General features: G+C 48.6%; 2 protein-coding genes across 2 annotated transcripts; both read left to right on the forward strand.

Annotated features, from left to right (window-relative positions):
• The first annotated feature begins 674 nt into the window (after window positions 1-674).
• rabep1 (rabaptin, RAB GTPase binding effector protein 1) lies at window positions 675-7,489 on the forward strand. Its single transcript, XM_088399216.1, has 18 exons — window positions 675-918; window positions 1,690-1,818; window positions 1,929-2,132; window positions 2,211-2,371; window positions 2,448-2,567; window positions 2,679-2,814; window positions 2,895-3,073; window positions 3,171-3,281; window positions 3,346-3,798; window positions 3,904-4,008; window positions 4,087-4,203; window positions 4,373-4,471; window positions 4,537-4,677; window positions 5,033-5,222; window positions 5,391-5,446; window positions 5,559-5,657; window positions 5,723-5,839; window positions 5,899-7,489. Exons 1-18 carry the CDS (start codon window positions 873-875, stop codon window positions 5,998-6,000), a joined length of 2,565 nt encoding a protein of 854 aa, XP_088255342.1. The 5' UTR covers window positions 675-872; the 3' UTR covers window positions 6,001-7,489.
• Window positions 7,490-7,726: 237 nt separating this feature from the next.
• mpzl1l (myelin protein zero-like 1 like) lies at window positions 7,727-12,578 on the forward strand. The gene is made up of 6 exons (XM_088397632.1): window positions 7,727-7,894; window positions 8,943-9,118; window positions 9,274-9,484; window positions 9,730-9,859; window positions 10,375-10,483; window positions 10,597-12,578. Exons 1-6 carry the CDS (start codon window positions 7,822-7,824, stop codon window positions 10,690-10,692), a joined length of 795 nt encoding a protein of 264 aa, XP_088253758.1. The 5' UTR covers window positions 7,727-7,821; the 3' UTR covers window positions 10,693-12,578.
• Window positions 12,579-12,691: the final 113 nt, after the last annotated feature.

The raw sequence follows: 12,691 nt of genomic DNA on the forward strand, positions 1-12,691 counted from the left end.
TACAAAATGGCGGTGTACCTAATGGAGTGTCTATGTGAGTACCTCGTTAAGTGCAGGTGCGTGAAAACTTTTAGCTCCTTTTGAACGTGAAAGAAGCTAAAACTTTTCACGCAGGTGCGCTTAACGAGGTAATCACATGGACACTCCATTAGGTACACCGCCATTTTAGACTCGAGCTTGACACCTGTGACCTTTGACCATGATATTTCCCTATTAAAGTGGACTGTTATTAGGTACACCTAAAAATGGCGGTGTACCTAATGGAGTGTCCGTGAAATTCCCTCGTTAAGTGCAGGTGCGTGAAAACTTTTAGCTCCTTTTGAACGTGAAAGAAGCTAAAATTTTTCACGCAGGTGCGCTTAACGAGGGTCACTTGCAAAACATGTTGGAACGCGGCCCCGAGCACTAGAGCTTATATTGAAAGATTTGATTGAAAACTCATATGATTAAAGACTACATTCTATTAAAAAATGCTTTTTTCGATTAGTCCTGTATAATGGGTAATTAATGAATCCGCTCAACAGCGTTCTCTGAACACTTATTTTGAAAGGAAAAGCCGGAACTCCCTAAAATGTTTGTTAAATAACCCCCTTTTAGCAAAAAAAAAAAGCTGTTTGAGTCAATACAAACTAGTTTAGGAAGCTGTTTCATAATGTTGAATGTATTTTTTTCATTTTTACCGCCATTTAATGGCACACAAACGTGCTGAATAAACATAGCGGTCATATATTTACTATGAAGACTTAAACGGACGTGTCACGTCTTGCGTTGGCTAGCTTGATGGCGGCTGTCATGTTGTTAGCCTGGCTGGTGGGACACTCCTAGCTCGTATCCCCTTCCTCATCGTCAGGGCCCCCCTCCCCTACCGAGCCATGGCCGAACAGGCCGCGGGACCCCCTCCGTCGTCCCAGCATGACGGTAACATGTCTTGTGTGTTTTGTGACGTGTAGTGGCGCATCTGTGCGCGGAAGGCTGCCTTTAGCCTCGCGCTTTGCTTAGCGGCCTCGGCATCTTTTCACAACATTAGCTTGTTAGCATCCCACCCCCCCACCTCACCTCCAACGCCCCCCTCCCGGGCTACGTGTCACACACTCACACACATGCACTGACAATGTGTCAGTCATTATTAACCCATGTCTTGGATGTGTATTGATGTTAATTGCTAGTAAATGACATATGATAGCATTCTGTAACGCGTTAGTACATGTTGATTTTAGCTAGCTGGTTTAGCTAGTCGTAGTGTGTTGTGCTAACTTGCCAAGTGCCATAATGGAGCGTAAAGCAAGGTTGAAGCGACTCATTATTGTTATTAGTGATAACACACGTTATTCTGCACGCACACACATTGTGTTGTTATTATTATTATTATTATTACGTCAATATGCACGCTCCCCAAATTGCCATATTGTCAATTAGCCGCCGTTTCCCATCATAACGTTCTCAATCGCTTTACTGCAGAATTCCACATTTTCCACAAATAAAATCCCATTGAAATGAAGAGACATGTTCCAAATTTAATTCACAACTCCACATTTCTTGTTCAAGCAATTCAAATCATTAAATTGTTGATTTTGTTGTTGTTGTAATTCCACATTTCCAATAACATTCCAAAAGGCTTGTCAAAATGTTTACATCATACACCCACATTTTTCTCTCAGAGCTTTAAAAGCGTCCATCTTGTGGTTTCAGACGAGCTCCAGCAGCGCATGCAGGCTCTGGAGCGGGAGCGGGCCGAATTCGGCAAAGTCAAGCAGCAGCTGGAGGCCGAGTTTAACCAGAAGAGAGCCAAATTCAAAGAGCTCTATTTGGCCAAAGAGGGTAAGAGGGCTCCTCGCCGTCAAAACACAATCTACCTTCAGAAAAAATTTAATTTTATGCAAAATTGAAAAAGATGAATCAGCTAGTTGCATCATTTTCATATGATCCAGAGGACCTGAAAAGGCAGACGACGGCGCTGGAGTCGGCCCAGGCGGAACTGAGCTCCGTGCGGGCCCAGCTGACCCAGGCCCGCTCCGAGATTGAGACCATCAAGGCGGTGGCCACCGTGTCAGAGAACACCAAGCAGGAGGCCATCGACCAGGTCCGCGGCCAGTGGCAGGAGGAGGTGGCCTCGCTGCAGGCCATCATGAAAGGCACGTTGAGCGTCGCACTCAAAACCCACTCCGGCGTGCCGGGAGCCGCGTTGTGATCCTTGTCACGTACCGCCTCAGAAACGGTTCGCGAGTACGAGGTCCAGTTCCACCAGCGTCTGGAGCAGGAGCGAGCGCAGTGGGGCCAGTACCGTGAGGCCATGGAGAGGGAGGTGGGAGACCTCAGGCGGCGCCTCACCGAGGGACAGGAGGAGCAAAACCTGGAGGATGACATGAAAAAGGTGCAACCGCCGCTCATGCCACGTAACAATAAGAAATTAATTAAATGAAATGTCCTCGGCGCAAACTGGACGGAAGGCTCAGGAGGATGCGGACAAGCTCCGCTCGGTGGTGATGCCCATGGAGCAGGAGATCGGCACGCTCAAAGCCAAGCTGACCACAGCCGAAGACCGGGTCAAGGAGCTGGAGGCGTCCAAGGTGAACTTTTTTTTTTTTACAATCCTACAACTGGATTCTACAATCCTACTCCTGGAATATTTTGTTCAACTTGTAAAGCAAAACGACAACAAAGCAAAGGTTCTTTGCTAGGTGAAGGAGCTCAATCACGTTCTGGAGGCGGAGAAGTCGTGTCGCACCGACCTGGAGATGTACGTGGCCGTGCTCAACACGCAGAAGTCCGTCCTGCAGGAGGACGCCGAGAAACTGCGGCGGGAGCTTCACGAAGGTACTCGCCTGTGCGAGTGACGTCGACCCCACCATCTCCCTCTCTTGTTTGAATCCTTTGTGTGTGTGGCTCGCACGTAGTATGCCACAAGCTGGAGCTGGAGCGGCAGCAGCACAACCAGCTCAAGCACACGTGGCAGCGCGCCAACGACCAGTTCCTCGAGTCCCAGCGCCTCCTCATGAGGGACATGCAGAGGATCGAGAGCGTCCTCTCCTCTGAGCAGCTGCGGCAGGTGGAGGAGATCAAGAAGAAAGACCAGGTCCGTACTTGGAAAATTCGGATCCCGGCTTGTTCGCCATCTCGGTTCTGTTAACGGCGCCCCTTTTTCCAAATACCCATCTTCTCGCGGCGACCAGGAGGAGGACGAGAAGGAGAGGCTGAGCCAGGTGAAGGACGCGCCCGAGGAAGATGGCGCAGACAACACGGAGCCCTTGGAGGATATCTTCCTGGGGCTGAGCGTGGAGGAGGTACACCGGTCCTCCGTTCAACGTTGGTATCTTTTGCCTTCATATTTGGCTCCGTCCTCCCCAGCCGCCGACCAACTGCAGCGCACACGGTTCTATGCACTCCTTGGACGCCGACTTGGTGGCGGGTGGCCTTTTGGACCCCTACAAGGACAACCTGCGGCGGGCGCAGTCCACAGACAGCTTGGGTTCCTCCTTGTCGGCCACGCAGGGCCTGAACCACAAGGCCAAGTCGGCCGGCCACTTGGACGAGTCGGATTTCGGGCCCCTGGTGGGGGCCGAGTGCAGCGCGGCGGACGCCGGCTTGGGCGACACCTGGTCCGTCAGCTCTATCAAGCTGACGCCCGGCCACTTCCTGCTCACCAAAGATCAGGAGAAGGCCATCAAAGCCATGACGCCCGAGCAGGAGGAAACGGCGTCCTTGCTGTCCAGTATCTCGCAAGCCCCCGACACCGCCTACTTACCGCCCGCCGGCTACCGACTGGTCAGCGACAGCGAATGGAACCTGCTGCAGCAGGAGGTACGCTCCGCTCATCGAGGCCACGATACGGCAACTTATGATTTGTGGCGCTTACATCGACGTCGCTAACGTCGTGTCCTCGGTGGCTTTTGTTTGCCGCCTCAGGTGAAGAACGCGGGGAAGAAACTGGGCCGCCGCTGCGACATGTGCTCCAACTACGAGAAGCAGTTGCAGGCCATCCAGTGCCAAGAAGCCGACACGCGAGACCAGGTTGTCAGGTTTTGAGTACGTTTCGCTCGGTCTGCCGCACTCGGTGCTGACGGCGAAGTCTTCCGGCTCGCTCCGCAGGTGAAGAAACTGCAGGCCATGCTGCGGCAGGCCAACGATCATCTTGAGAGGAGCGTGGCCGAAAAACAGAATCTGGAAGAGTCCGTCAAGCTCGGCAACGAGGAAATCGCAGCTAAGGTCCGTTCAGATTTTTACACTCTGTTTTGTTGAGAACAGAACTTGCAGAAACGTCTTGACTGCAGAGCATCACCTGGTTCCTCAGCGTTGTTTTGGATTTTTCTGGAAACCCTCACCATCAAGAATGGTATTTCATATTTTGCCTTTTGGTTGTTATTGTTTGCCTCAGGTGTCCGCCCTCGTCCAACGAGTGCAGGAGTCGGAAACGCTGCTGGCCACGCTTCAGGAGGCCTTCGGCGACGCTAAGAGGAACACGCAAGGACAGATGGTGAGCATCGTCGGGCGGGGCGGCGAGAGGACGAGGCCATCCTAATGTTTCCGCGCGGGTGGAAGGCCGCGCTGGTGCACTCACGCGAGCAAGTGGCCGACGAGCTGAGCCGACTCCAGCGGGACAACGACACCCTGCAGGGAAAACACCGTCTGCACTCGGAGCTCCTGCAGCAAGACGGCTTCGCCATGCCCCTCACCGTGCAAGTAGGTGAACAGTATCAATGTGCTAGCAAGCTAATGAGGTGATAAATGCTAATGGAAATTAGTATAGAGCTTGTGGTCATTTTAAACCTTCAGATAACTGCTACCTCAACACACCCAGCACGTTGATGACCTCTGTGCAAATATGATATTCGTCTATTTTTGCATAATGCCGCAAGGCAGCTTGCGCCGAGGCGGTAAATGTGGAGGCGGTCGAATCCGTTGTGATCTCAACGGGATGTTGCCGTGCAACTTGTTTAACCTCCAACGAGATGAAAAGAGCAACCGAGCCGCCTCCTCCACAAAAACACACGCCTGCAATGTGGGAGAAAAAAATAAATAACTTGAAATCCTGTAGGAGCTGCAAGCCGCCGTGCTTCAGCTACGCCAGGACACGGTGGCGCTGCGGACGTTCGCCGAGCACACGGAGGAGAAGCTGAAGGCCGAGATCCTCTTCCTCAAGGAGCAGATCCGAGCCGAGCAGTGCCTGAAGGACAACCTGGAGGACACGCTGCAGATGGAGATTGAGGGCTGCAAGGAGGAGCTAGGTGAGCTAGCTCGCTGTCCTCATCATGGTCTTGAATGTCAGATGAATCACACCAGCGTGGTGAACTTGAGACCAGGATGAGTCAGGAGTGTGATTTTGTTCTCCCATTTATTTTCGGGAGGGCTTTTTATATTCCCGTCATCGTGTCCCGCTGTCTCTTCTCACACAGCTTCCTTCTCCAATTTGAAGACGGACCTGGAACGGATAAAGGTGGAGAAGGAGCAGGTTAGGTTTGTCAACCATTCCCGCTTTGATCGCTTCAAAAGCCGCAGCAACTTTTTTTTTTTCATCCGGCTCTCCAAATGCGCTTGACGTTGTCGTGCGTTTGTGCGCGCAGTTGCGGAGCGCTTTGTCGCAAACGACCGACACACTGGAAAGCATCAGGACCTTGAGGAGCGGCCTGGAGCGGCAGCTCCAAGATCTCAATGCCGCCAAGGTTATTTTCCCAAAATGCCGAGCAGCGCGGCACGTCACGTCACATGACTCAATGTTCCTCTGCAGAGTGCGCTGGAGAGTCAACTGTTTGAAGAAAAAGACAAAGCGCAGCGCTTGCAAACGGAGCTGGATGTCAGCGAGCAGGTCCAGAAGGACTTTGTCAAGCTTTCGCAGACCCTTCAGGTAACCAACGAGGCCGCGCACGCGTTCCCACGCCGCGTCTCAACACATTGTGTCGCCAGGTGCAACTAGAGCGAATACGACAGGCGGACTCTTTGGAGCGAATCAGACTCATTCTCAACGACACCAACTTGACTGACATCAGCCAGCTTCCAGATACATGAAGTGCCTCCTTCCTTCCTTCCTTCCTTCCTTGCTTCCTCCATCCCTCCAACGTGATCGATCCTGCTTCTTCTCCTCGTCACCATCGCGGAAGAAGCCAAGGCAGGTAGGAAGGAGCGGCGGCTTTTTTTTGTGTACATTCGATGGCGGAACAGCAAAGAAGAAAGAAGACTACTAAAAAGATTGCGAGCGTGCTCACGGACGGACGAGGGTGGTTGAGTGCCACCTTGCCTGTGGACGTCTCCTTCCAACTGTAGATAGGACTGCGTTGATTACGTCTGATTAGCTTTAAACAACATTGAAAAAAAAAGGTTTGTCGTGGTATCGAAGCACTTTTTTCCTTTACCGGCTAACAACTTGGATGCTTTTTTATTTTTTCACCAGACTGCTCCACAATTGCTCATCCTATATGTTGTTAGTCCCGCCCCTTTGGTGATTATTATTATTTTTTAAACACCAGGGGTTCTCAAACTGGGGTCCAGACCTCAGGGCGACGCAGATGAATTTTAACACATAAGCGTAACAAATTATTTTGCATCGCTTCAAGTCACCAATTACAGCTTTGGGCCTATTAAAAGCTCTGATGCGATTGTGACATCACAACATCTGACATGGCAGCCTGTTTTTTTTCCGAGGATTTAACATTGGAATGACATCACATTTTTTCCCGGATGTTTAGTAGCACACGTGATAGTTGTTTAGTTGGCCAAAAAGACGGAAAGTTTGAGAACCCCTGCCCTCCAAGGCGCACCACGTGAAGGAATTAATGCAATTGTTGCACAAGAATACAATCCAAAAAGGCAACACCACTGCGACTCCATTCAGCCCCCACCCCACGTTACCCCCATATGTACAAAACATTGAAGAGTTTTATTCTTCACGTTACCCCCCTCCCAATCTGATGTGCACAGGTAAGTCCAGTACAAAGACCCTCCAAAGTGGAACACCATCCAAAATTGAAGTTTAGGTTGTATATTACTGTAATGACACATAGATAGCTGTAGATGGCGACACCGGATCCCTTCAACAGGGGGGGTGGGATCTTGGCTTGTCACCATTATGACTTAGGAGGGAGGGAAACACCAACACGATGCGTGCCCGGGTAGCTTGCTCCATCATCGTGACAAAAGATGACACTGCCTTTAAAAAAGTTTTGTCATATATGTGTTGTAAATTATTCTGCCCTGTTGCTGTTTTATTTTTGTTGTTTTATTGTTTCGTTTTGGATTGAACTCCAGAATTGTTCAGGTTTTAGGAATGTTCCACTTTGGAGGCATTTACAAAAGACAGTGTGGGCAGCGTTATGCATTTAGTCAATTACCATTACGAGCCTGCGTAAATGTGATTGTTATGATTCGTATATGGCCACAAATTAGTGTACTACACTGAAGCTTCCTGTCATTTATCAGTAGTTTTTCCATACATTCGCTGGTCATTAATTTATACATTAAACCCATTATGTCAATAAAATATCAACTAATCGTGCAAAAATGTGAATTATTTTTGTAGCGCTAAGGGTGTGGACGTGTGGCTCTTGTGAGGCAGGAGCACAATGAGAAGAAGGCCCGTTCACGGCCTTAGCCATAGACTTGGATGAAAATCTGCCACATCCAATATGGCGGACGTGCTTACGTGTTGCTTCAACGGGTCAAACAGGTGGCTGTGTGGTAATGCAAAACACCAGCCGGCCAACAGAGGGCGGCAGAGTGTACGTCAACTCTTCGCGGCGCTGTTGCACACCCGTTGAAGAAGAAGACGACGACGCTTCTTTTAAGAGGGTGGGGGGAAAAAGAAACATAAACTGTTCGTTTTTTAACCACCCAATGGATCATAAACGGCACGATATGCTTCCCCCGCGTGTTTTATTAACTGGATTTGTGCTATTAATTCTCTCAGGTGAGTTCAATTTAGTCGTGAAATGTGTTTTTTTTTTCGGGTGGGTTGTGATTTGGGGACAGTCGACGACGTATCATACACGGGGGACACCTTGACGTGATTTCACTGATTAATGTCGCATATTTAGAATTAACCAATACGGCCGAATTCATCCCAGGTCGGGTTTGTTTTAGAAGAAGCTCCTGTCGCCCCGATGTGTTATGAGACAGTGCACTATTTGGAGGTTTTAGAGTAAACCGGACCAAAACACAAACAAGCCTCGTTAGCCTCTCTGGGGCCGCACAATTGGTCAAACTGCTTGCATTTCCTGATTAAAACAACCTTTGCTAGGTATGTTAGTGAAACTAGTATTTGTAGAGAAGCATTTTGCAATATTTGCTGACAAAAACGAACATCAACAAAACAAACAACACCTCGGACGTAAGTGGCCGGATGTCCAGCGTATCCGTTGTGTTAGGTGTGGTAGGTCATTTATTAATGAGATGAAGCAGGAAAAAAATCTTTTCTATCCCATGGTTGTGATTTTGCCTTTTAGCAAAAAACGTGCTCAGGAACTAAGAATTGTTTACGTTAATGCGGAAATTAGAAAATGAGGAAATGCGGGTTTTTGTTTGAAGTCAAATGTTAGTCTTGGTATTGTTGTTTTTATTCTGGGAGTTATTAGCTTGGAGGCGAGTGGCCTACAGTTATGGAGGCGGATTTGCTTTCGAGTGCGCTTACGCAAATGTTTGACTGTTTGACAGAGCCGCAGACGTGGGAAAAGGCTGACTAACGATGCTTGCTTCCGTTTTTGCTATTGCCAAATGCGACCACTGCGTACGTCGAACTTGCTCCTGTGCATCGTTGCTTCATCTAAGACTACACAAATACAGGAAACAATTTCACAAAGAGAATAAGTGCTTGCATTATTCAATTTAATGTAACATGCATACAAGTTAAATCAAAATGTAGGTTTCAAAACAAACATGTCAACATATTCAGATAAATGCAGTAAAATAAGGCAGCAATGCTTTTATGCTGATTCCCAAAACGTTGGTGCGTCTTTCAGGCCGGACGCTGGCCATTGACATCTACGCGGATCCCGAGGTGGTAGTGGAGAACGGGACGGCGTGCGTGCTCCGCTGCACCTTCAAGTCCAACGAGGTGGTCAGCAGCGACCTCGCCGTCACGTGGAACTTCCAGTCCAGCCAACCCGACACCCCCTACTCCAAGGTGGCCGTCCCGGTGAGTCGGCGAATAGATGGATCTGGACCATTTGAGATGAAACAGTATCGAAACGATTCAGCGATGATCAAAAGGAAGAGCTACTAATATGCTTCCTCTGTTGCCTCCTTGCTTCCTTCCTCCCTTGCTTGTTTCCTTCCTTCCTTTGGCGGCAGATCTTTTACTTTTACAGCGGAAAGGCGGCCCCGTCGCCTAAGGAGTTCAAAGACCGAGTGCAGTTCATCGGCGACATCAACAAGAGGGACGTGTCCATCCGGTTTAACCCGGCGCTGTTCGGCGACAACGGCACCTACTTCTGCGACGTGAAGAATCCGCCCGACTTCGTGGGCACGTCGGCTCGAACCGAGCTGCGCGTGGTCTCCCGAGGTGAGGCAATGAGGATTCTTCAAGTGCTGCGTGAAAGCACCCACGTCAGTTGCGTTTCAAACCGTCATGAGGTTTTGTTTGTGTCCGACAAACCTGGCGCTGTCACGCAGTTCCACATTCTTGAGCATCTTCTTGGAAAGCGTGTGGTGGCTTGCTCGCCACCGCTCTGGGACATTCCCCGCAGCACTTGGAAAAGGTCCAAAAGCAGACGTTGAGCGGGTTTCCACTTTTTTTTTTTTTTGCAGGAGCTCTCCCTCGGAGCAACACGGCCGTCATCGCGGGAGCGGTGTGCGGCGTTCTGGCTCTGCTGGTGCTCATCTTAGTGGCCGTCTGCGTGGTCATGAAGTTGCTGCACAACCGCAACGATTACGAAGGGTAGGTCGCCCGTCTTCGGGCTTTACGTGGAATGAAAGAATCCTAACGCGACGCTCGCCTCTTAACGCTCAGCATGGCCGCTGCGTTCACGTCTGGACCGTTAACATTTTCCCCGGTAGCCGAACCGAACCACTCGACGGTCGACAATGATAAAAAGCGCCGTGGCCGGCCGCTCGGCAATCTTTGGGGTTACTGTTTGGGAAGCCGCTGCTTGTTTCCATCCATCGTTTTGACACTCTCATTGTTTGTCCACTTTTACGTCGCACGCTCGCTTGGCCCGATCGCTCGGCAAAGCACGTTGGCAGCTTTCAACTTGTCATTCCACGCGTAGCCGGCCAGTAGTAGCTTTAGCTTCCCCATGTGTGACGCAAATGCTTTGTCAATGGCGACCCCACCTGCCCGCTCATCATTTTTCTGTTTTTTTTTCTTTCTTCCATTCTTGTCTTGGTCTTCATTGTGCTCGTCCCTCCATTGTGCGACAACGCCACGGCGGCCAAACCGTACCCCCAAACTAGCTGTATAAACTTGGAAAGCGCGCGTGCGCCGCCTCCGCAGCCCATCAAGAAGGTGGAGCCCAAGCCGGAGGGCCCCACCGGTACCGGCCTCCCCCCAGGCCAAGTGCAGGTAGGAGCCCAGGGGAGCCTGGCGGGAACCCGAGAACGGGGCCTGGGGAACGGCGGCGGCGGCGGTATCGCCGGCAGCAGTCGAACTGACGTGGAGCGTTGTGTTTTTGCCAGGGCCCGGTGATATACGTCCAGTTGGATCACTCGGGAAGCAAAAACTCCTTCCACAAGATGGAGCCCGTGGTCTACGCAGACATTCGCAAAAACTGAGACGGACTGAGAGGGGTGGGGGAGCCACGCGCAACCAAAAGTTCAAAACACACACACACACATGCTCAAGCATCAGACCTCTTGCATCCGCCGCTGCTCGCGGAACACTCCATTCTTTGGACGGGGACGCCTTTGTTTATTTTTTGTTTTTTGTCCTCCGCCATCACGTCTACACTCCCATGACATAGTTACTGGTTGTTTTGAAGTGTCCTCACGCCAGCCAAATGCTGAGGCACCTTTGGACACACTGACAGAATTTTCTACGAGCTTTCGAAATTCTTTGAGATTTCGTTTTAGCTCTACCGTGCCGACGGTTCGAATACTGACAAAAAAAAAAAAAAAATACACACGTCTGATTGACTTTTGGGGTAGTTAACAGATGGAAATTGCATTATTTTACATTTGCACGTCAGGAAATACTGGAGAAAAATCCCCAATGACTGTATAACATTATTGGTTACAATTACGTCACAAAGAAGGAAAATACTCCCAAAAAATCTTTTGAAAATGCTGACATTGTAGGAAAACACGATCTTTTGATCCCGTGTTAGGAATGAAAAAAAAAAAAAACTACTGATTTTACCTTCACTACTTAAGGCTTGGGTGAGGCGACATTGCGACGCTCCTCCGTGTTGCGCTTTCCATAAAATGTCCCTTTCACAAAAGATGACAACATGATCACTCACGCCCATCCCTCACTGGAACATTTTTGAAAAAAAAAAAGAAAATTCATTCAATTCAAGTAATTTTTTTTGCATGTTCGAAGTAAAAAAAAAAAAAAAAGTTCTCCTAAGGCGTTTGCATGCCATCTACTAACGTGATGATCCTCGAACAAAAAAGCTTGTTGACGTGTAAACATTGAATTTTGATTTAACAACAGAAAAGAACAAAAACGGGCCAAACGTCTTTCTCGTAACCGTCATCGTCATCCTTGCTCCAGCTTTAATGTGCATCTTTGTATTTGTGCAAGCCAAATTGACTTGATGTAATCGACGTGTCATTCCGCCATCATGTGTGCTGCTGACTCAAAATGCATTCCAGTCTCGTGAGCATGCCCCCCCCCCTTCATTATTTGCGCTAAAAGCTGTGCCTGCGGAAGTGATGACGTGTAGTGACTAAAAGAAACCACCAGGGGGCAACGTTTGCGATACCACTTAACATGCTATCTAACAATCTTGACCTTAATTTCTAATATTACAATTCAGTTATTTAAAAACCCCACAAACAACTCCTAGTAAAAAAAAAAAAAAAAAAAAGCCATATATTTTTCTGCATTACGGTAACAGGCTACACTGTCGCAGGCACGGCCCTTTTTTTTCTTATTTAACAAGTGTCTTCACCAAAAACAATACATTGTATGATTGCTCAGCTCTTTTGCTTCTTTTATTTCCTGTCGTGATTTTGAGCTGCTGGGGGCCGCGTGTGCGCGTGTGTTTGTATTTGTGCATGTTGCCGTCGTCCACGTGATGTTGTAAAGTATAAATTATGAAAAGACGGACGGTCCTCCCTACGCTTTTCGGCTCTCTGTGTGCTAAATAGTTGTTCTATTCGATAGCGTCTTTGTTTGTTGTAAAAAAAAACACACAAAAAAACAACAACGTGCACTATGTCTTAAATACGGAAGACAAAAACCTGCCCTGTGATTATTATTTTTGTATTCTTCATCTCTGAATGACTTTGGCCTACAGAAATCCAAAACAAACTGGAATGTTGTACATTTAGTGCCTTTTACATTTCATCCGCCAACTTGAACGTCTGCTTCCGATAGAAAAGATAAGATTCATTTATTTTTTTTCCCCTTTTATTGTATTTTTTTATATGCATAATAGCCTGTTGTGTATTCACTTGTTCAAATTTTATATATAAAAAAAGATTTTCTGGCCAAATGTGGTTCTTTTCATCATTCAGACGCCCCTTCCGCCAATCTAATCAACGTTTTCACAATTGACGTATTTTTTCTTGTATTAGGGAAATCATATTTTTTGTAAAATGACTACTT

This window comes from Syngnathus floridae, chromosome 15, assembly GCF_059516105.1.
Source record: "Syngnathus floridae isolate MCC-2025c chromosome 15, RoL_Sflo_1.0, whole genome shotgun sequence".
In the NCBI taxonomy this organism is placed as follows: domain Eukaryota; kingdom Metazoa; phylum Chordata; class Actinopteri; order Syngnathiformes; family Syngnathidae; genus Syngnathus; species Syngnathus floridae.